The 23,933-nt window shown below is 48.4% G+C and overlaps 1 protein-coding gene across 4 annotated transcripts in view; it reads left to right on the top strand.

Annotated features, from left to right (window-relative positions):
- GLI3 (GLI family zinc finger 3) overlaps positions 1-18,425 on the top strand; it is a 254,815-nt gene extending 236,390 nt beyond the window's left edge. For 3 of the 4 annotated variants that reach the window (XM_036429808.2, XM_045578609.1, XM_036429807.2), the window contains 5 exons: positions 2,123-2,272; positions 3,647-3,811; positions 7,637-7,927; positions 11,801-12,128; positions 12,967-18,425. In XM_036429808.2, coding sequence (XP_036285701.1) covers positions 2,123-2,272; positions 3,647-3,811; positions 7,637-7,927; positions 11,801-12,128; positions 12,967-15,350 — 3,318 coding nt within the window. In that variant the 3' untranslated portion in view covers positions 15,351-18,425. The remainder of the gene's footprint in view (positions 1-2,122; positions 2,273-3,646; positions 3,812-7,636; positions 7,928-11,800; positions 12,129-12,966) is intronic. The other variant, XM_045578610.1, reaches the window with a different exon arrangement.
- Positions 18,426-23,933: the final 5,508 nt, after the last annotated feature.

Below are 23,933 nucleotides of genomic sequence, written 5' to 3'. Positions count from 1 at the left end.
AACAAAATAAGGCTCACATTTGGATATCTTTCTACTTCTTTTGAATTCTTGAGAGTATATTATTTTAAAGTAATATAATACCTGATATTAAAATCTTGTGTGGGTACTAGATAAAATGAGGTTGAAAAGATAAGCAAAAGCATCAGCAGTACAATTTGTTTTGTCCAGCGAAAGTTTTCGTTTATTGAGGCTCTATCAGGTACCAGGAACACTTATTCATCACTGAGAATTTGGAACTAAAAGACATGGGTTCCAACCTCAAAGAGTCACTCAGCTCAAATTCTAATTCAGTTTCCACTTTTAACTTTACCTGCCTCCCCTCCTCCTTCCTTCTTTCCTTTTCATATATATCAACCTAAGGAGCTTTATTTCTAGTAACTTGGGAGGAAAAAACTGAACAGAGGATAATTTTTATGGAATGGTTTTGTGTGATCATTAATTTTTTTTTTCTCCCTGGAAAGGAGAATTCATAGAACCCCTCTGTGTTATGTGGGCTTCAGGGCTGGATGTCAGCACACGTTTGGGGCGATCCTGGGTGACATGAATGGTCTGCAGAAGTGTACTCGAGGCACACGTTTAAAGATTGCCTCGCACGTCTGATCTCTTCACATACTTAGGGAGACCAGCGTGACTTTTAACAAACACCAATACCTAGGGCAGTTGGCTCTTTATAGGAAATTCACACCTGTTTGCCCTGGGGGTTGCTATACTGCTTGAACCTGTGTGATTCTGTGAGCCTCCTTGTTGTCTTCTGGGCCTTTGAAAGGAGGCTGGCTGCCTCTCTGTGCGCTGTGCTGTATTACCACGCCCTTTGTTCCTCAGGATTTCTGGGGGCTGCTCCAGGAGAGGAGGATGAATGGTTAATTGCTTTTCTCTCCCTTCATTCAGTTTTCAGCTCAAGAGACAGCCCGGCTCACTTCCTTGTTTCCTTGCAGCAGCCGGCCGCCTAGTGGAGTAACTGGGAAAGGCAGGCTGTGATGGTGGAGTCTGAGGCTCCAGCCCCCAGAGACACGCTCACTGAGGAGCCTAGGCAGCAAAGTAATTAAACGTTCTGTCACTACTCTGCAGCTCGTGGGACCCGAGGGGAGCTTTCTTTCATGACACCATGTTTTCAGTGATGATAGTTCCATATCTGTGTGAGAAGGTGTTTGCAAAAACCCTACGTTAAGCCCCACAGAACTTGTGGGGTGACCGGAGAATAAAATCCACAGATCAAATTAGCACACACATTTCCCCAGGAATCCATAATTGACACGTTCATTATATCATAATTAACTTAACTTTGATCCAAATTAAGAACCTTTTCTTCCTCTGGCACTGCCAGAAGTTTCTTGTGTCTCCCAGCTGTAGGGCACATGATGGCAAACTTTGAATTGTTGGGGAATTCGGGGAAATGCATCTTCATTTTAGAAAACCAGGTTAACAGGACTGTGGAACTGGAAAGGATGTTTGAGAACTAGGTCTTTTTTTTTTATACGGCGACCACCGAGATCCTGAGAGCCTGTAGCATTTTGTGGACGATCGCCTGGTTTTCCAGTATCTCAGTTTCCTTCTCTGTGATTCTAATTCTGAAAGAAATCCCACTCGTTGTGAATAAAGTGTAGCTTGGAGAAGCGGTTTTGTGTGTGTGTGTGTGTGTGTGTGTGTGTGTGTGTGTGTGTGTATGATTGGGGGGGATTCTCATTACAGATTGTGTGTGTTTGTGTGCACGCATGTGTGTGTGTCCTTCTTCTGCAGCCAGCTGTGGCCCTGACCCAGGACCTGGGTGTGTGAGCGCTGGAGAGGGCCTCGGAGGGCAGTGAACCTTGACCCCCACTTGGTAGATGAACAATAACAGAAACCCAAAGAGCACGTGTGGCTCACCCTGTTTCACAGCTCTGCTCTGCAGATGCCCTCCAAAGAGTGTCCCTTCTGTGAGGTAGGAAGTATGCACACACAGTTAATACAAGCAACTTTAAGTAAGAAGTATACTCACTAAGGCAAAATAACCTGTAATAGGGTAAAATTATCAGATAGTCTTTAGAGCATTTTTTTGCATTGCTTTTTTTTTTTTTTGCCTTTAGAAATTATTAATTGATTTTTATTTAATTTCTCGCTTTCTTTCTTTTTTTCGACCCCCCAGCATATAAATAACGACCATATTCATGGAGAGAAGAAGGAATTTGTGTGCCGGTGGCTCGATTGCTCCAGAGAGCAGAAGCCCTTCAAAGCCCAGTACATGCTGGTGGTGCATATGAGACGACACACGGGAGAGAAACCTCACAAATGCACTGTGAGTACACAGGCGGTGCGGCTGTCAGCCTGGGGTCCCCCACACCTGTGGGTGTCCGGATCCGGACCATGGATCCTTTGCCATACTCTCAGGGTTGTGCATGATGAGTCCAGCTCAGGGGTGGCATGGCTGGGTGATGGGTGCTGTCTGTGATGAATACAGTGGTTTGTCAAAGTGGTTTCTGAAATGGAAGAGAAGCAAGAAATGGAGAAAGAATGCTGTCAGCTGAGCTTTGGGGGATGGTGGACGAGTTCTAGATGGTTGTATACTGTCCAACACAGTAGCCACAAGCCACATGTACCTCTTGTGCACTTTCTAAATATATATATATATATATATATATATATATATATATATATACACACACACATATATATATATATATATATATATATATATATATATATATATATATATATATATATTACTGATTTCAGAGAGGAAGAGAGAGATAAGAAACATTGGTGATGAGATAGAATCATTGATCAGCTGCCTCCTGCACTCCCCCTACTGGGGATCAAGTCCATAACCTGTGGGCTTGTGTCCTGACTGGGAATCAAATTGTAATACTGGCCGGGCTTTTGTGTGCTTTTGAGAGTTGGCTAGAACCAGAGAAATAATTTTTAAAATTTGTTTTTGGGGAAATTTAAATATAAATATTCCCCTGTGGCTAGCAGGATGGACAGCGCAGCTCTGCAGAGTGGCGAGTGGGCAGACGGTGACTGGGACATACTGGCGGGCACTGGAAATGAGCACACAGACACAGGGCCTGCCCCAGTGCCCATCGCCATTGTGTCAGAGGACTTGGAGGGCCCAAGCCGGTGCCAGCTATGATTTTAAAAACTTAAGTTGATTTAAAAATATATATATATAACTTGTATGGTTGTAGAGTATTTTCTCTCCCTCTTAGTCTGTTCTCATGGCCCAGTATAAACCTACCCACGAGTAGTAGACTGGGACTCCTGGGAGGCCAAGCCTTTTTTCACTGAGGTGCCCGCCAGGCACACTGGACACCTCTCAGCCCTGATGCTTTACATCTTAAAGGCCCTTTATAAACACACAAAGCCACATAATGAACTTGGTGCTGAATCCGAAATCAGTGGGAATTCAAGGAGATCAATGAGCAGATAATGAAGCCCATTGTCTGCCCTGAGTGGTCTCTTAAGAAAAGATCTCCATGACTTTCACGAGCACTGCAATGCTTTCTCTCGAGCTGCACTAAGTCCCAATAAATGCAGAGTTTAGTGGACTTTTGTTGCTTGGGTTTTGAAAAGCTGCTGACCCTCAAAGACGTCAGTCTTCCGCCAATTGGAGGGAAGGGTAAGCATAAGCTGTTATTGTGTGGAGTAATCCAGATTTACCTGTTGTCTTCAGTTTGAAGGTTGCACAAAAGCCTACTCGAGACTCGAAAACTTGAAAACACACTTGAGATCTCACACTGGAGAGAAACCGTATGTCTGTGAGCACGAAGGTTGCAACAAGGCCTTCTCGAATGCTTCTGATCGTGCCAAGCACCAAAACAGAACACATTCCAATGAGGTAAGGCTTCCCCAGGAGACACACTTGGGGCCCAGAGGTTGTGGGTAGAGACAGTGAACCTTCGTGGAGACCATATGTGGAGGGAGAGCTGAGCCCGTCCCACTCTGTGACCATTCCCAGCACGTGAGCACCAATGATGCCGATGAAGGCCTGGGGCCTTGAGCTGGGGCTGAAAGCTGGGCCTGGTTTGGAGAGGAATGCCGATGAAGAGGGAACTTCTTAAAACCACTGGCAAACAGGTTCTACTTTTTTTTCATAACTGCTACCTACTGGTCAAACAGTAGGAGCATTTAGCTTGGAGTTCCATCCACTTGTTAGGCCCGGAATAGCATGAATCCATGAAAAGGATGACCCTGTGAGCACCAGGCATAGAGTCCAAAGCCACATGTGGATAGCTGGTGGCAGCTTTCCACTAACACAGCCATTTTTATTTGCTTTCTCCAGGTGTAGTATCTTCCACTGCATTACATTAAAAAAAAAAAAAAAAAAAAAAGACTTTTACAAAGCAACCAGCCTTGGCTAAATGTGATTTCCAGACATCCTGTATTCCAACAGGTCTTGGAAGTTATCCTCAGAAACTCAAAATGGTTTCTAGTTAGTTATGTAAGGTAACATACTGAGTCTAGCTTCATGGTTGGTGAGTGGGTGTGTCCTGTTGCTGTTATTTTAGGTAGTTAACCCCTCAAAATTTCAGGGAAGCATAGGAAGGAAATGATTTCAGGTTCATTTTGTGTACGTGCATGACTGCTTGCACACTCCAGCTTCTTGAAGATCTAGCTCTTTCTGGCTCCACTGTGAACTTTCTCTTGAATGAATCCAGAGAGGAATACAAAGGCTTCCATAGTTTGGGTAGAAATAGGAGAGTTCAGTAGAATTTGTTAATAGCTCTGCCTCATAGGTATGCCAGCAGTTTGCTTAAAATGCCTGAAAGAAGGAGCATTTGACCTTGGCATGACTGTCATCTGACCCTCCTAAGGTGCTGTGAAGCTCATCCATGATCTTCTGGGTGGAGAGTTGAGAGAGGGAATCTGGTTAAAAACAGAGTGTGCCATCAGCTCGCTGGTGATGGGCTTTGGTGGCAAAGATGGTCCTCCCTGAGTTTCCTTTCAGCTGAACTGAACAAGCAAAACACTATCTCTGCCCTAGTCAGTTGGGCTCAATGGATAGAGCATCAGCCTGGGGACTGAAGCATCTTGGATTGGATTTCAGTCAAGGGCACATGCCTCCGTTGCAGGCTGCATCCCCAGCCCTGGTCAGGGCCCATGTGGGAGGCAATCAATCGATGTGTCTCTCTCACATCAATATTTCTCTCTCTTTATCTCTCCTCTTCCCTTCCTCTCTGTCTAAAAAAATCCATGGAAAAATATCCTCCGGTGAGGATCAACAAAAACAGCAGAAAAAACAACAACCCATCTTTAATGAGATCAACCACACTCCCTAAAAAGCACTCACATAAACTCACACATGCAGGTTCACATACTTACTCTTTGAAAGGTCGAGGTGGAATAAGGAAACGCTACTTGGAATATCTTATTATTGACCAACTGTTTGAGGATGTTTTAGGAAAGATGCTTCATCTCCTTTTTATGTCAAAATGCTTTTACCATGTGCAGTAGTGAGTGTAATCTGCTGTACTAGGTTAGTGGTTGCCAGGCGCCAGCAGGTAGAGGGTTTCTTTATAGGATGGTGAAAATATTCCATAATTTGATAGTAGCGATGTTTACACAACATTGTGAATGCACTAAATGACACCGAATTATGCATCTTTTAAAAGGTATTTTTTTATAGTATGTGAACTATGTCTCTACTTAAAATGTTTTAGGGGATTTGATTAACTGAGCTTAGAATTTAATTAATGTATTTAACTACATTTAATATATTTAAGTATCATTTTGACTAGGAACTTAGAGGGTATTTATTCCTATGGATTTTAGGCCAAGGTTCTCTCCTGTTATTGTGGAGAAATTTAAGTAGTGGGTACGTTAGGATTAGCAGTGCATACACATAAACCTACTACCCAGCTTTTTATCTTTTTATGGACTTTAAAACATGTACACATGTAAGTTTGCTGTAATTAAGAATATTATAGTTGAGCTTCTATTCTTTTGTTAGGTAGAAAGAGCCATGCCCAATAAGAGTTTAATATGCATAATAAGATTAAAAGATATCTTGGTTAATAATACTTTTTACCAAGGTTGAACAGTTTTTTTAATAATTTGAAAAATTGTCCATTACAGTGGACATACAATGTTATATTAGGCGAACCCATAGTGTCCACATGCATATATTTATAGGAAGAATAGCTCTTCAAACATATCACCCTGACCTGGCTTTGTCCCCCACCTTCCTCAATCCCCCACACTCCTGCCCCAAGCAGCCCAGGCTGTCTGCTGATGGAGCCGCATGTCATAGCCGGGCAGGAGCATGCATAGGGCCCATGTCAGAGGACTATAAGGTAATAGCCCTAATCATCGGAGCCATTCTTCTGTCCCTAATGCAAAGAGTGTAATGTGTTTATATATATATATATATATATATATATATATATATATATATATATTCCCTATATATGCTGCAAATCACAGGAGCTCCTGAATAGAAGTCATTCGTAGTTAATGGGATCAGTTCCACCCAGAAGAATCTCAAATTTGGAGGTGAAGTCTCTCAGGATGATTTTCATAATTCTTGCTTCAGTACATTAGGACCTTTCATCATTATCTTAGGCAGCACTCCATCTGTTCTTGGGCTTTTAATGGAAAAGCATCTTTTAGATGTATACACTCTAAGATAAGGTATCTCTTTAGATATAATGGATGCATTATATTGATCATGGTTTTTATGATTATTGCTTACCTCAAGCTCATCTTCTGGTATGTAGATATAGATATAAGTATATATTCATATAAGCATGCATGAATATATTTCAAGTCAAGTAAACAAATTCATAATTCCAATATTGGTCATGAATACAATGCCAGCAATTCTGTAATTTGAGTAATATTCAGCAATATGCGCCCGTGTAATTTCTGTGACTGTAGCTGTAGACTTGATCACTGGCCCCCATAGAAAATGAAATAACTTATAGACCTTAGTATGCAGGAGCAGAGGCCAGGCCAGGAATCTTCATCTCCAGGACCCCATCTCTTAGCCCTTTTCAGTGTAGGAGTGAGCTTTCATGGAAAGTCTAATAGGGCTTTACGGCTCTGAGGATCAGGAAGGTTCTGGATATTCTGAACCCTGACCATCCCCACAGAATTGTAATGCTACCCAACGGACAGGATTTTAATGACACCTAACACGGACGAATCTGTAGGCAATTTTTTTTTCCTGCCTAAGTGTAAAAAGCACATTTTCAAGGGGTTAGAGTGATATCAGAGCTGAGAACTAGGACATCCATAAGATGTGTTTTTTCACACAAGCTCTCCCAAAAGGCATATAGCATTCTTCTGATTAAATGATGGGTCTCTTTTATGCCTTCCTCTGTCATCATCATCATCATCAGAACCTACTGGGACACTACAATACTTCTTCCTGCTCAAAGGATAAATGTTTCCAAGATTATAAATGCAGTTTGTGTGTTCTTCGCTCTCCCTGACCACTCTCTAAAGCGTTAATGTCTTAAAGCTGGATCCTTTAGACTCTGGACAATGTTCAAGTGGCTTTGATTAAACCTCTGTACCATTTAGAGGTATTTGGATACCTCAAAGCTTTATGGAAGTGCTTTTAAAGAATTAAAAATATAATGAGCAACCACAAAAGACTGTTGGGTTTGGGCATAATCACGTTCCTAACAATCTGTTATCTCCTTCTCGTGGCATTTGGCAGAAACCATATGTGTGTAAAATCCCAGGCTGCACTAAGCGCTACACAGACCCCAGCTCTCTCCGGAAACACGTGAAGACAGTGCACGGCCCAGAGGCTCATGTCACCAAGAAGCAGCGTGGGGACATCCATCCTCGGCCCCCCCCACCACGGGATTCTGGCAGCCATTCCCAGTCCAGGTCACCTGGGCGGCAGACTCAGGGAGCCCTTGGTGAGCAGAAGGACCTCAGCAACACTACCTCAAAGCGGGAGGAATGCCTCCAAGTGAAAACGGTCAAGGCGGAGAAGCCCATGGTACGTCATTCACTTTCCTTCTGATCTTAGGTCTTTCACAGGAGCTGGAGAGAGCTCTGAGGGAGAACAGACTGCCCCCATCCTCTCTGCATCGAGCTCTCTGGTTGAAGGAGGTCAAAGCTCAGTGACCTCCGTGATCTGGATTGCTTACTCAGAGTCGCTCTACGGAGAACTCAGTTAAAAAAAAAAAAATAGTTTCTGGGTTTCCTAAATGGTTTTTAGAGAGTAGATCTGCAGCCGAACCACCTTATGGCGGATAGAAAGACACAATTGTCTACATTTTCACTGTAATGTAGAAAATCATTCATTGGGTCTTTCTGTTAACACGTGTTCTGTCTTCTTTGCCCTGGCCATTCCAAGTTAAATAAGCCAGTGTCTCTATTCTTCAGGGGCTTATAATCCAGTGGAGTAGGCAGACCAGAGAAACAAATGTAACTCCGTGTGGTGGGGCTTTAGCACACATCTGTGTAAGAACGTGTGAGAGGGGAGCTAACTACCAGTGCAGCTCGAGGATGTGATGGGGAGGCAGGAGGAGAGGTGCTGCCGAGTTCAGCACTCAGACAGGAAAAGGAGCAGCCAGATCCTGGCATAGCAAGCCCCAGCGTGGGACCTCAGGGCAGTGCACAGTAGGCACGAGGACATAAGGGATTATGTTTTTCTGCTGAGTTTTTAGAAACTGCAGCTTTAGTGCCATGCTGGGGACTGGAGGCCATTTCAAGGAGGTGGGGAGCAAGGGTGGGGTTGAAAGGCCACCAGCAAATGCCTCTATGGTTTAGTGATGAATGGGATATGTGGATTATGCTACTGTTACAGCTTCTTTCTATCTCCATTTCGCTTTATATAGTTCTGTGCCTTAATAAAACAGCTAAGAGTTCCCAAAAGACAACAAGAAAACTGAAAAAGGTAGCTGTCAGAGGAGTGGCAGTGCACTGGCATTTGGCCACGTGTGTAAGGGAGTCAGCTCTGTGAATGTGTTGGGTTGTAGTCTGTCCCTTTGGAGGCAGAGGAAAGGTACCAGATAGAAGTCACATGCTTAGACTTCCAGACACATGGAAATGACCCAGCAGGCAACCCTATACTCGGCTCAAGGAAGCATTTTCTTAAGATTAGAAAAGTCGGGCAATTAGATAGACACCTATGAATTCCCAAATGATGTCACAGTGTAGCAGTCCTTATGGGCAGGAGATTATGCACATGCAATTCCAGAATTAATGGAGTAGAGGTCAATGGCTTTTACTGAATTTTAATGACTTAGTGAGTTTGTCTTTGAGGGTTTATGAGTCTTAATGACAGTAACTCTGGTCACACATATTGCAGATAATGCAGGTTTATCATCATTTCCCACTGGGTGGGTGGCTATACATTGCTTTTAAAAAGCACCTTAGTAAAAAGTTTACATCTGTATTAGGACTGATCACTGTACTTTAACCAGGTCATAAACGGTGTTTTATATACTTTTTCTTGGGAGCACATATCAACTTCCTGAAATAAAGTCTGCCTGTGTACCAATTGTGCAGAACACTCCACAGTGTATCCTCAAGTGCTCCAGGAAACAAGGAATGCGAACTTGTGGTCTCTTAGATCATGTCATCGAAAGACACAACTTGCATTGTTAGGAATCCTAAGAACCCAGAGTCTCTTGTACCTTTAATGTGTATTCCTGGCTCAATAAAACTCATCATCTCCTCTCCACACACCCATTATTTGCAATAAGTAGGAATAAATAAGTAGGAATAAAATTAAGAAAATAAGTAGGAATAACATTTTTACAGCAGTTCGGTCAAGTGACATCGAGGTATTATGAGATGTAAAATATTTTATAAAGTGACTAAATCTTAGAAACATTAGAACCAGAAGAGAGATCGCAGAGGCTGAGATGAGGCCCCATGTTTTACAGGTCAGGGAACTGAGGCTTCTTGTTGTCAATGAATCAGTCATTTCCCATAGAAGACTGTTACGTGTGTATCTGTGCACACACTTAGGGATATCAGTAGATATCTTCATAGGCATTTACTAATGCACATGAGATTTGCATTTCTAATAGTCTTTCTGTAAAAGCCTGTCTTTGATTTGATCATCATGCTAAAAATTAAATTCTTTCTTCTTTTTTCTTACCGATCCGACACCCCTTCTGTGTAATGCTCCTCAATGTCTTGTTCTTACTTCCTAAGGACAGTGGGTAATAAGGTGAGGGAATTTCGGCTTCTCTGCTCTTTTTTGTCCCATTTTCACTTTAACATTTAATTTTTTGTTCATTTCCTTTTCCTTTAGTGTTTGTGCTTTGTGACTGCTTTGATAGACAGCATCACTCAGACATGTTTCAAACCTAGAAGCACTGTGTTTTGAACATTTAGCCTGTGGACATGTGGCGTTAGATGGTGAAGTTCATTGTTTCATTTGTCTAGATTTTCATAATAAATCACCCTGGGGCCGACCAAGCAGATGTTCTAAGACACTATTTAATTACCATATCGAGGAGTGTGACTCCAGACCAGACATTCAGCACCTTCTTTGAGGAAGGTCTGGATACATTCTTTTTTTTTTTTTTTTTTCTTGCTAAAAATTTAATCCATAGTTAACTGTTTCAGCCTCTTTAATTGGTTTTCTAATTATAAGTGCGCTTGTGTCTTCTCCCGTGCCCCTTGTGTCTGCATGTGCTTGTGTGCGTTTGCACAGTTTCGCGTACACACACACTCTGACCTGCCAATCCAGAGACAAGGGCACCCAAAATCCGGGCTGCTCCCTCCGAGAACTCGGGGGCAAGAGCAGTTGGTCTAGCATGCCAAGACTGCGGAAGCAAAAACGTAAGAAAGTCTTACTTGTGACCAGATTTGTGTTTCACTCTTGGATCTGCTTGGTGGCCCAGCACAGACTTAGTGGATCATGCGGCACTCACTCGATAAGTGTTCGTCTGCTCGGGTGTGTGTACTGTGGCTGCGGGAAAAGTATAATCTGTGTCTTAAACCCTCTCCTTACAGCGCTGTGCACTCCACCTGGGACGGCAGGGGTCGGTAGTTGAGTGCGTGCACAGTAGTTCTCTCTCCCCGGAGATCTCTTGCTGTTTGGGAACGTGTAGAAGGAAGGGGAGAGATTACAAATAGTTTGGCAAACCCTCCCTGAATAGCTTGGTGGGGTTCTAGACAGGGAGGGGGTAGTGTGTGCTTATGAGTATGTCTTCCAGGTATATGTTAGCCCAGGTATGTAGGAACCCAAGGACTAATACAAACTAGGATAATTACCGCTGCAGCTCTCTGAGCCTATCAGTTCCCATTACCCAGGCTTTTTTTTCTTTTTTCTTTTAGTGTGCTCTCAGGGCTTCTCACTTAATTCTCACAACAATCTCTATGGTAAATAACATGTCTTTATATTATAGACTAGAGGCCCAATGCAGGAAATTCGTGCAAGAGTAGGCCTTCCTTCCCCTGGCTGCTGGCACCCGGGACCCGGGCTTCCCTCGCAGCCCCGGCTTTATCCGGAAGGTTGTCCGATGGACGTCCGGTCTAATTAGTACATTGCGCTTTTATTATTATTATAGATAAGGAAATCCGGGGTTTAGAGTGGCTAAGTCATTTGCCCCAAGCATAAAGTCATGGAAGTGGGACGGGAGCCCAGGCGGTGTGTTTGCAGAGCTGGCGTTTGGACAGGGTGCATGGTTGTCACCATGTCAGTCACACCACTTCTAGCCCTCCCTGCCATCCGTTGCTCCCCACTGCGTCTCCATGGGGTGGCTCATCACTCATTGTGGGTCATTGTAGGCGAGGAAGGTTACCCCCGTCTGCCAGTGCACGCCTTGATCTGCATCATCTCACTCTTGGCTCCCTCTCTCTTTTCCTCTCCAGTAATGTTTCTTCCCTCTTCTCTTGGCCCCGACAGACATCTCAGCCAAGCCCTGGTGGTCAGTCTTCATGCAGCAGCCAACAGTCCCCCATCAGCAACTATCCCAACAGTGGGCTCGACCTTCCTCTGAGCGAAGGAGGTGGCGTGGGGGACCTCGGTGCCATCGACGAAACCCCGATCATGGACTCGACCATCTCCACTGCAACCACAGCCCTCGCTCTGCAAGCCAGGAGAAACCCGGCAGGGACCAAATGGATGGAGCACATCAAGCTAGAAAGGCTCAAACAAGTGAACGGGATGCTCCCGAGACTGAACCCCGTCCTCCCCCCCAAAGCCCCTGCGGTCTCTCCTCTCATAGGAAACGGTGAGTTCCGGCTCAGACCGTGTTCCTGCTCAGGGTTTTCGATTCTTTTAGACACAGCCACAACGCTGTGAGAGGAACCGGCCCTGGGCTTTATGTTTGCTGACTTTCCCAGCAGACTATGCAGTCAGACATAGGAATCTATGGGGAGTCCATATTTTAAAAGGATAATGCTGACACAAAAAGTAAGCCTGCGTGTGACTCATGCTCTGATGTTGACATAGTAACGGTGAGACCAGGTGAAGAAATGCCAACAGCAGAGGCACCTGTGGTCAGTGCCTGTCCCTTGCTTCTAAAAGTAGGAGGCTAACAGCCACCTTCCTGGTGTTTGTCCAGTTCAGGGAAAGGCAGGCAACCATTGGCACTGTCCGCCCAGGTCAGTTTTTGCATCTGAGGTAACACTGGATGCCTGGAGCACCCCCAAGGGTGAAGGTTATGTGTTTCGGTTCCATAGGGAGCCCTGAGTGTGGATGTGATGTCCCATGATGCCTTTGGCTTACAGACGTGCCTGTCACCTCAGTGCTGTGTACGTGCCTGAGCTTTGAGCTCTGTCCTTGCATTCAGCCTGTGAGGAATGGAACTGATCCAGGCAGTCCCTACTGTTTGGTCTAACCAAGGGCCCCAGAACTTGCCCGTGAGCTTGTAAATAAAGTTTTATTGGCCTCCAGCCAAACTCACTCCTCCGGGGCGCCTGTGGCTCTCGGTGCAGCCAGGCAAAGGTGGGTGCCTGTGACAGAGGCTGCCTGGCAGCAGTTCCCCCCTGGCCCTCGCCCCCTCTGCTGAGTCCCGGATCAAGCCGCCCCGAAATGAAGTCACCTCTCCCACACTCTCTCCTCCGCAGGCACCCAGCCCGGTAACAGCTGCAGTGTGGGCGGGCCCATGACCCTCCTCCCCAACCGCAGCGACCTCTCCTCCGGGGCGGACGTCACCATGCTGAACATGCTCAACCGGAGGGACAGCAGCACCAGCACCATCAGCTCGGCCTACCTGAGCAGCCGCCGCTCCTCGGGCATCTCGCCCTGCTTCTCCAGCCGCAGGTCCAGCGAGGCGTCCCAGGCCGAGGGCCGGCCCCAGAACGTGAGCGTGGCCGACTCCTACGACCCCATCTCCACCGACGCCTCCCGCCGGTCCAGCGAGGCCAGCCAGTGCGACGGGCTGCCCAGCCTGCTCAGCCTCACGCCGGCCCAGCAGTACCGCCTGAAGGCCACGTACGCGGCCGCCACGGGCGGGCCCCCGCCCACGCCGCTGCCCAACATGGAAAGGATGAGCCTGAAGACCAGGATGGCCCTGCTCGGGGACGGCCGCGAGCCGGCGGGCACCCTGCCGCCCGTCCACCCTCCCCGCAGGTGCAGCGACGGGGGAGCCCACGGCTTCTACGGCCGGCGGCCGCTGCTGCCCCAGGACGCGCTGGGCCACGGCGTGAGGAGGGCCAGCGACCCGGTGAGGACGGTCTCGGAGGGCCTGTCCCTGCCCCGGGTGCAGCGGTTCAGCAGCCTCAGCAGCTGCGCCCCGACGGCGCCACCACCCCCCTCCCTGGAGAAGCGTAACCTGGTGCTGCAGAACTACACGCGGCCCGAGGCCGGGCCGGCCCGCCAGTTCCGAGCATCCCCCTGCCCCCCGAGCATCGCCGAGCACGTCCCCCTGGAGTCCCTGACCATGGACGCCGACGTGGGCCTGAGCGATGAGGACCTCCTGCCTGACGACGTGGTGCAGTACCTGAACGCCCAGAGCCAGGCTGGCTTCGAGCAGCACTTCCAGGGCGCCCTCTCCGACGACCGCAAAGCGCCCCCGGGGCCCGGCGTGGGGGCCAGGCACGGCGACTTCGACCAGCCCGGGCTGCCCGATAGCCACGCCGCCGGCCAGCAGTACCGAGAGCTGGAGCAGCCCTGCCCCGAAGCCAGCAAAGCCGACCTGCCCATCCAGTGGAACGAGGTCAGCTCGGGCAGCGCCGACCTGTCCTCCTCCTCCTCCTCCTCCTCCTCCTCCAGGCTCAAGTGCGGCCAGCGGGCCCCAGTGCAACCGGCGCGGGCCTTCGGGGGGTATACCAACATGGGTGTCCACCCGCAGAACCCCCTGGGGAGCGGGGCCGGCCCGGCGGGGGTCTACCCGGGCCCCGGGGAGCACTGCGGCACCTATGGCGGGCCCGAGCACCTGGCTGTCCACGGTGGCGGCGGGACTGGCGCCAGCAGAACTGTCTTCCACGAACAGCCCTACAAGGTCCCGCAGTACGGGAGCTGCCTCGGCAGGCAGCCCGGTGCCCCCGGCCTGCTCGACGGGGCCACTGGTGCTGGGATTCCCGCGGCCAAGCTGAGAGGCGCCGCCCTGCAGGGGAATGGGAGCCAGCCAGATTTCAGCCTGCCCATGCTGCCCGGGGAGTCCGCCGGCAGCTCCGTGAATGGCGTGCCAACCCGCTACCCGGTGGGGCAGGGGTACTTGGCCCATCCGATGCTCAGCGACGGCGTGCACCACCAGGGGGCAGGCCGCCCCGGGCAGCCCATGCTGGGGCAGGTTAGCGCTACCTCACACATCAATGTTTATCAAGGGCCAGAAGGCAGCCTGCCAGGGCCTCCCGGCCTCGGGGGCCAGCCGTCCGGCCTGGCAGCCGTCAGGGACTACCAGCCATGCGCAGGCTACGGAGGCAGCAGGCGCCAGGTCGTGCCGAGAGGCAGCCTCGCTCTGCAGCCGCTGCCGCCACCAGGACAGCACAGCGACACCAGTCAGACCTGCAGGGTCAACGGCATCAAGATGGAGACACAACAAGGGCAGCCCCATCCGCTCTGCTCCAACGTGCAGAGTTACTCCGGTCAGTTCTATGACCACACCATCGGCTTCAGTCCGCAAGACCTGAAAACTGGCTCGTTCTGCCTCTCCGAAGCCAGCTGCCTGCTGCAGGGGGCCGGCACCGAGAGCTCGGAGTTGCTGTCCCCGGGCGCCAACCAGGTGACGAGCACCGTGGACAGCCTCGACAGCCACGACCTGGAAGGGGTGCAGATCGACTTCGACGCCATCATCGACGATGGGGACCACGCCAGCTTGATGTCCGGAGCGCTGAGCCCGAGCATCATCCAGAACCTCTCCCACAGCTCCTCCCGCCTCACCACGCCACGGACAGCCCTGCCGCTGCCCGCGCTGTCCGTGAGCACCACCAACATGGCCATCGGGGACATGAGCTCTCTGCTGACCTCCCTCGCGGAGGAAAGCAAGTTCCTTGCAGTTATGCAGTAGGCGCTGGGGAGAAGGACTGCCAATGGACGTGAAACTTTAGGAGTTTAAGTGGTTACATTGAGTCATTTTTTTTTCTGTTGTTTTTTTGTTGTTGTTTTTAGTTCTGTATGTATTTTAGCAATCTCATATCACATCTTGGGATGTGTTTCAAGTATATTCCTTTTATGGAAAAGGACTCTGAAAAACCCTAAAGTATTCTAGGGAGACTGTCTTCCATTTCAGTTTGAATCAGTATTGTGACACTCGAAACGTCCCCCCTTTTTTAAAAAACAAAACAAAACACAAGCACACACACACAAACAAATCCTGTGAGTCTGCCCCCCTTTATCAGTAAACCAGTATCAATGTGCGATGTGCATGTTCTTTCGTTTCGAAGAGGTCAGACGGAAGGGTGTGACATGTTCCTCTGTGACTCACAGGAAGCGGGAGTGGGTAAGCCTCTGGCCAAAGGCTTGCTTTCACCTTTTAGACTGTCCTTTCCACTTGCCCATTGTCTGTTTCGTTTCTTGTTGGTTTGTTTGTGTGTGTGTGTTTTTTTTTAAATTCCCACGTTGGGCACAAGAATGGATAGTGAGTTTAAGAATCTTTTGTGGATGAATTGTCGCATAGAATACAGATGTTTTGACATCCCCTCTTCACCCCAATTCAGTTCAGGGCATACTGTTGACAGTTGCCACAAGTGGAAACTTGGGGCTCCTGGTCAGTCATTTGCTCACAGTTTAGGTTTAAAATTCTTCCTGTCCATCGGGTGCTTGGGAGGGTGGGGGGCAGGTCGGAAGGGTCAGCTCTCGGTTATCTTCTTTGCCTGTTTCTCTATGAGTGCTCAGTGCCATGCAGCCTCCCGGGAGGGGTCAGAAAGCCGGTGGATGGCAAACAGTCACGCTGCTTCTTTCTTCTGTTCCCGTGAGAAGCTAGGTGGGTTGTAGGTTGGAGCTGTTGCATAGCATTAACTAGTTTGGGGAATATTTGTAGGTTTGCCATACTTGTTGATCAGTCCCATCTCTTTACCGTTATCCTAGATAACTGAGAATGGATTATATGTAGTGCTAAGTACAACCCCACAGCCGGCTGTCCCTAACGTAGGGAAGGACTGCTTCTATTCCAAGTGCCCTATTTCCAGGGATTTATAAAATTTACTTGTAACGGGAAACGCTCACGCACAATGATAATGGGATTAAATTGCTTTGACCATCTTTGGTATTTGAGAGACTAGCAGCTGTGTGGATGCCTTTTTATATCCTGTCGGTCAAATGCTGCCTCCATTTAAAAAATTAAGTGTTCTCTGCAGTGAAGCCTTCCTGTGGGCTCAGTCTGCCCTTTTGTTTTGGGTTAAACCCATGGTTGGAAAACTGCGGCTTGCGAGCCACATGCGGCTCTTTGGCCCTTTGAGTGTGGCTCTTCCACAAAATACCACAGCCTGGGCGAGTCTATTTTGAAGAAGTGGCATTAGAAGAAGGTTAAGTTTAAAAAATTTGGCTCTCAAAAGAAATTTCAATCCTTATATTGTTGATATTTGGCTCTGTAGACTAATGAGTTTGCCGACCACTGGATTAAACGATTAGAAGAATGTAGCTACTTCCTATGTGCAGTGGAGACACATAAAGAACATACTGTGTGTGCACGGGGTACATGGATGATCCAGCGTTATACTTTTAAAAGTAGATCAACTATTAAAATGTTAACCCCTGAGACTATCTGCTGTGTTCTTCCCACATTGATCCTGGAGTTGGATTTATCCAAAGTGACTCATGGTTCCATGGTGTGGCTTTTCCCCTTTATTCCTGCCCCTTACATGAGCTTCAGAAAGGCAACATCGGACACAATAATATGTTAGTTAACAGAAGGAATGTGAGGACCAGCCCGTGTTTCTCATGTTTACGTTCTCTGGTTTGGACCAAGAACCTCAGCGCGGAGGTAAATAAGGCAGCGGGGTTTGCCTTCCCCTGGTGTCCCCAAGACCACCAGAGGGATGCTGGCCTTATCTTCCCTGTTCTTGTGGTTTCGTCCAATCTCTGTTCTCCTCTGCCTGAGTGCTCTCCTCAGGAGTTGCTGGATGGGACCCCAGTTTCTCAGTTCCTATCATCTGTGCCTCTGCTTTTTCTTCCGGCTTCCAGTGATTCTCCGGGTTGCCCAGTTTCTGAAAACGTGTTCTCCTTGCTCCTGCCTTGAGATGTTGCAGGAGACCCATTCCGGTGCAGCATGTGACTCCTCTCCATCTGGAGATCCCAGAGCGACGGGTCTGTTGTGACCGTCAGTGGCAGGAACGTCTTCTGGGGCCATGGAGACGTGTCCTGTCAGGATGTGGATCTCAGTAGGCGTGGCACCTCCAGCCTTCTCTCCGCCGAGTCACTGTTGTCACATCCTCCTTTGTTCTGAAGGCTCCTGCATGGCGTTCCTGTCTCATGTCTCTGTTAAACGTGTTCTCACATGTCAAACTATCTTTGTTTTCTAAAGAAGGGATTAGAGACTCGTTCAATGTGCCCTGCTCCTCACACGAGGGCTCACCCTCCGAACCACAGAGTTTTGATTCTTGCGATGTACGTGCCTTATTTTGTGTTCATCGTGTCGATGCCAGGGACCATTTGGTGTTGCCCAAATCAGAATTCAAGGCCGCATGCGCCCCAGCAGCGGAGAGCACACGCCTGTAGCCATGGTAGCGGAGTCTGAGCTGTCTCGTGACCTGGTTCCCCGTGTTGTTCTGAACCGATAGGAGGGTGTTCTCTTCGGACAAGTCACTGTTGTGTATCCCGCAAACGTGTAAGATAAAGTACAAGTTCATTTTTTTCACCTTTTTTAGATTTTTAAAAAAAATAAAACATGTAATCCTTTTTTAAAAGAAAGACGTGTAAATACATTTAAGTATTGTAGGCATAGCGTCCGAACGTGGTCGGCCCCGGGCCCCCCTGGCATCTGCCCACCTCCAGAGCGATGCCCCCACGCCCACCTCCAGCCCGGAGGGCAGCCGCCGCCGATGGACTCGAATTTTGCTTTCAGAACCACTTAGTCCTTTTGTAACAAAGAGAAAGAACCATGTTTCTTACGATGTCAATAAAAAAAAAAACTCTTTGTACTGAACATGTTAGTGTATTGCCTATTTAATGCACAGATGGATGGAAAGAGTGCTTTCCTTGGGAAAATCCAGACCCCCACACACAGCAAGCCAGGCACCCTGGTGCTCAGAGACCCGGGTCCCTCGTCTCTAGGCGGAGGAGATGCTGACATTCCTGCTAGTGCGAGTGAGGTGTGCGCCTGGACACACCGCTTGCAACCAGGATCGGTTTTTCTTCATGTGATGGTTTGCCAAGCTCTCTGCGGAAGGACCTAAAATGGGATTCAGAGGCCAACAGCTGAATGTGTCCCTCTTTTATATATTATCCTCCCATTTCAAAGGGTCTAGGGTAGGACACTGATCAACAGGAAATTTGACATGGGATAAGGCTTTTAATAACTGGCTTCAGGTGAAGGTTAAACTGCTCACCTCATTTGCCTGCTATTTTCCTGTCAGTATTCCCCAGGTTTCTGTAATGGACTCCAAACGGGCCCTTTCCTCTGTCCGAACAGCAGCAGGTGTCCTTGCAGCCAGCAGCCAAGGGCACTGGTGGTATCTCAGGGCCACAGCGATGGCCAGGGCCTCATGCACTCGCCTGCATAGGTGGCCTGCACGTGGCCCAGGGAACTGTCCCCTCCCTGACATAGGGACGCTTCACATTATTTTAATCACAAGGGAGAACCTTCTCCCATAGACCCCAAATTCTTTGCTTTTTTAACTAGATCCCTCACATAATGTGTCCAAATGAATTCAGAAAGAAAGAAAGAAAGAAAAGAAAGAAAGAAAGAAAGAAAGAAAAAAGGAATGTGTGCCCAGCCTTAGATATCAATATTCAGCTTAGGAAGATGCATGCCATGCAGCAAGTTAAAATAAATAAGAAATGAGACTAATAGAAAGGAAAATGGGGAATGGGTCTGTGAGCAGGCACGCAGGTACAAGTCAGCTTTGCTTAGAAGATGCCTCCTGCGAAGGACAGGAAGGGGGAAGAGTCTGAGGCAAAGGGGTGCAGCTGCAATGCCAATGGTATCTCCTAAGGATGTATTTTAGCTCGGCTGATTGGGCTCAGTGGTTGAGCAGTGACCCATGAACCAAGAGGTCGGTCACTGGTTCGATTCCAAGTCAAAGCACATGCCCTAACTGCAGACTCTATCTCCACTCAGTAGGGGGCGTGCAGGGAGCCGCTGATAGATGATGTTTACCTTTCATCGATGTTTCTGTCTCTATACCTCTCCCTTTCTAAAAGCAATAAAGACACATTATTAAAAAAATAAAGATGTATTTTAAGTAATTTTTGGAATTCAGAGACTATAATAGAAGAATAAAGGGAAAATTTTAACCCACTGCCAAATTGCCATACTTATCCCCTTTTCCGCCAGGGTCTTCTCTTTATTTCCATGGTAGTGTTTCCCCTTTGGTTTTACTTTATATTGTATTGATTATTCCAAATATAATCTCGGCTTAACCCCATTGATTATCTAATAGGAAAGAGGAGAGGACAGGAGGCAGCTGGTACTAAGGAAAATGGAGCAAGCATTGGAACTAACTGGATTGTGGGACAGACAGATCATCTGTCCAGGGACAAGAGAGAGGGGTGGCCGAAACCGGTTTGGCTCAGTGGATAGAGCGTTGGCCTGCGAACTGAAAGGTCCCAGGTTCGATTCCAGTCAAGGGCATGTACCTTGGTTGCGGGCACATCCCCAGTAGGGGGTATGCAAGAGGCAGCTGATCAATGTTTCTCTCTCATCGATGTTTCTAACTCTATCCCTCTCCCTTCCTCTCTGCGAAAAATCAATAAAACAAGTTAAAAAATAAAGAGAGAGAGAGAGAGAGAGAGAGAGAGAGAGAGAGAGAGAGAGAGAGAGAGAGAGAGAGAGGTGTAAGCATGAGAGTGGGTTTCGCCAGATGTGTGGTATGGGTACAGGAGGTCAGAAGCTGAGGGGATCCAAAGATGACATTGGCCTCTGACAATGCAGTGGGGTCTGGCCGGTGTCAGGAAGGCCAGAGAACAGAATGAGCCAAGAGTGAGGCAAGGAGCGGGTGATAGGATGGAACAGCATGGAGCAGAGAGTAAATACTCATTGCTATTTCACTAGGGCCGTAGTGGGCAAACTGGCTCGTGAGCCGCATGCGGCTCTTTGGCCCCTTGAGTGCGGCTCTTTCACAAAAATACCATGGCCTGGGCGAGTCTATTTTGAAGAAGTGGCATTAGAGAAGTTTAAGTTTTTTAAAAAAATGGCTCTCAAAAGAAATTTCAATTGTTGTACTGGTGATATTTGGCTCTGTTGACTAATGAGTTTGTTGACCACAGCACTAAGGGATCCAGATTGGACTTACTGGGCATAAGACACGGGTAGAAGGTTATTTTTATTTTTTCAGGGAAAATAGCTTTAAAAGATGCCTTTGGCAGTGGTTGTGGGTAACACCTGGAGAGAAGGGGGAGTTGGAGGGGGGTGCCCTTGGAGCAGCACAGGCTGCCCTGCCCCTGGGGAGCAGGAGAGCGAGCCAGCAAGGGGCCCCCTCTACCCCTGCAGGCTCTGCCCCAGCTTCTTCCCGGCTCCAGGAGGCAGGCTCCGGCCAGTCAGCAAAGCCCCAAGGCAGTGGAGTGCTGGGGCAGACCAGGTCCCATCGTCCGGACTTTCTGTCTCTAGCTCTTCGCCAAGTAGGCAGGAAACTTCATTGGATTTCCCAGTGAGCAGCGCTTGGGGGTTATTTTCCTTTACGTTTACATGACTGTTTATTTAATAAAGTAACAGGGCCCTAGCCGGTTTACCACAGTGGGTAGAGCGTGGGCTGCGGACTGAAAAGTCTCAGGTTCAATTCCCGTCAAGGGCACATAGCTCAGTGGCAGGCTTGATCCCTGGCCCTGGTAGGGGCGCATGTAAGAGACACCCAGTCGATGTGTCTCTCTCATCCATGACGTTTCTCTCCCCTCCACCCCTTCCTCTCTGAAATCAATAAAAATACGTATATTTTTTAAAGTAGCTGGTTAATGCCTCAGTCTTACCACTGCAGTCTCTGGCCATACCTCCCTCCTGCCCCAGGTTCTCTTCTGCGGGCGCCTTCCCAGCCTGGCTGAGCCAGCGGTGACAGGGGGCCTGGCAGGGCTGTGACCAAGCAGCAAGGGGCACCAGCAGCACTCGGGGCCAGTGTGACTGTCCCCCCTCCCCCTACCTTCACCCCCCTCAGAGAGGAGGCCTCGGGCTGGCTGAGCCCTCCCAAGCAGGGCGAGATGCTGCCTGGTTGGCTGTACATTTTCTCCTGCTCTGCTGGGTCTCACAGGCTTCTTGCCGAAGCTCCATCTACAGCACATGTGTCAAACACAAGGCCCGCGGGCAAAATCCGTCTCGTCAGGCCTTGCAATGTGGCCCGCACTGCGCTGTCATCACTGCACTCCGCTGCGTTTCCATTACAATGACAGTTTATGACTGTTCAGTAAACCATTCGGCCCGCAATTTAGGCTGGATTTTAGATTTTGGCCCCTTCTCTGATTGAGTTCGACACCCCTAATCTACAGAAACACTTCCCGTCAGTCACTCCAATTAGAGAAGCCGCCCCAGGACCTGCCCTTGTCTGGTCTTGGAGTGTGTGCTCCGCCTGCCAGTGGGGAGCGGGACTTGGCAGCAGGCACCCCTCTCCCTGCTCTCTGTGTCTCTGGACGTTGGGATAACTCCCCTGGAGTGAGTCTGGGACTGTTTGTGTGTCCCCGTGTGTCACTCCTGCGTGTGCTGAAGCCCTAAGTACCCGCTGGAGAGCTTAGGAGGTAGAGATCTGTCTTCTCTGAGGCCAGGGCGAGAGGAGGGGGGGATGAGAGAGAACCCAGCGCATATGCCAGGGCTGATCTAAGGACCTCGGCGCCTGAGAAGGCCCGGAGAGGGACAGGGAGGCTGCCCATGCAAGCAGCCCGGTGGCCTGTGGGCTGTGAAGCCAGCGGCCCCGGGTCGGCGTTCTCCCCCTGCAGCTGTGAAGGCCCGTTGATCCTCTCCGGAGGCTGGCTGGCTGCAGCTCCCGGGAGCTGGCAGATGCAGGCCTCCAGCCCTGGGGCTTCCAGGGCCAAGTGTGCGGAGGTGAGATTCACGGCATTCCCAGCGGAGAGGGAGGCAGCCAGCTGGCCCGGGATTACTGAGCAGTCAAGCCAAGGAATGTTGTTGCTGTTTGGAAGGAGACAAGCAGCTCGCTACCTCCCTTCTCCTCCTCCTCCTCCTCCTTCGCCCAAGCGTGGGGACAGAGGTGCACAGAGAAGCTTCACCCACCGCCAGGATGAGGGGCTGTGTCTCCAGGGCGTCGACTGCATTTTCATTTGAAGATGACTTTGACACCCCCAGATGTTTTACCCAAAACACACCTCCAGGCATTTCCCAGAGGTACTTTCTAAATCCACAGCAAACTCGGTAGGCAGGAAAAATAAAATTGGATGACAAACAAAACAGCCCAGTGGCTATGCCACACGCGGGGATGTCTGCAGTCTCCTGCTTCCGGGGTTTCGTCCCCGGCACCTGGGATAACAGGCACTCCTTCGGGTGACTGACAAGCAGTTACAGATTCATGGCACAGCCACTCTTTTTTCTATGTTTTTAAAAGTTGTTTACCGTTAATATATACAATATTATATTAGATTCAGGGGAACAACATAGTGATTAGATATCTCTATAACTTACAAAGGGATCGCCCCAATAAGTCTGGGACCCCCTCAGGCTCCATGTACAGTTATTACAATGTTCTTGATTCTGTTCCCCATGCTGTGCCTCACCTCCCCGTGGCCATGCTTATAACTGGCCGCTTACACTTTGTAATTCTTTTCACCCACTCCCCAACCCCTTCCCATCTGGCAAGCATTGCTTTATTCTCTCTACAGAAGACTTCGTTTCTGTTTTGTTTGCTCATTTACTTTGTTTTTAAGATCCCACACATAAGTGATATAGCATATGGTGTTGGCCTTTCTGTGTCTGACTTATTTTACTCAGTATCATACTCTCTAGGTCCATTCATGTTGTCACAAATGGCAAGATTTCATTAATTTTTATGGATGAGTCATATCCCAGTAAATTATATATATATATATATATATATATATATATATATATATGTGTGTGTGTGTGTGTGTGTGTGTGTGTGTGTGTATATATATATATATATATATATACACACACACATACATACATACTGACTGGCCAGATTATTATGATCTGAATGCATAACAATCTAATATATATATATATATATATATATATATATATATATATATATATATATATCAGGGTCTCTCTTTGACGAGTCCAGCACGGAAAGACAGATGATCCTGTTCTTCCAGTAGAGGGGCTGGGGATTAAGGAAATATGAAAGAAAGAGAGAGACACAAAATAGAAGGAAAAGGCTAGGAACCGGGTGGACCACTGTCCTCTTCTGAGGGAGAGACAGTGACCCAGAGCCCATACTGTGAGTTTATTTTATTACCCCCAAATACCAGGAAGTTTCACCAAAAGTCAAGGCAAAGGAGATGATTTGCATTCTGGAGTAGACCCCAGCATTCCTGGTGC

Source organism: Pipistrellus kuhlii, unplaced genomic scaffold, assembly GCF_014108245.1.
Source record: "Pipistrellus kuhlii isolate mPipKuh1 unplaced genomic scaffold, mPipKuh1.p scaffold_m20_p_10, whole genome shotgun sequence".
Classification (NCBI taxonomy): domain Eukaryota; kingdom Metazoa; phylum Chordata; class Mammalia; order Chiroptera; family Vespertilionidae; genus Pipistrellus; species Pipistrellus kuhlii.
This window is presented reverse-complemented; position numbering and strand designations above follow the sequence as displayed.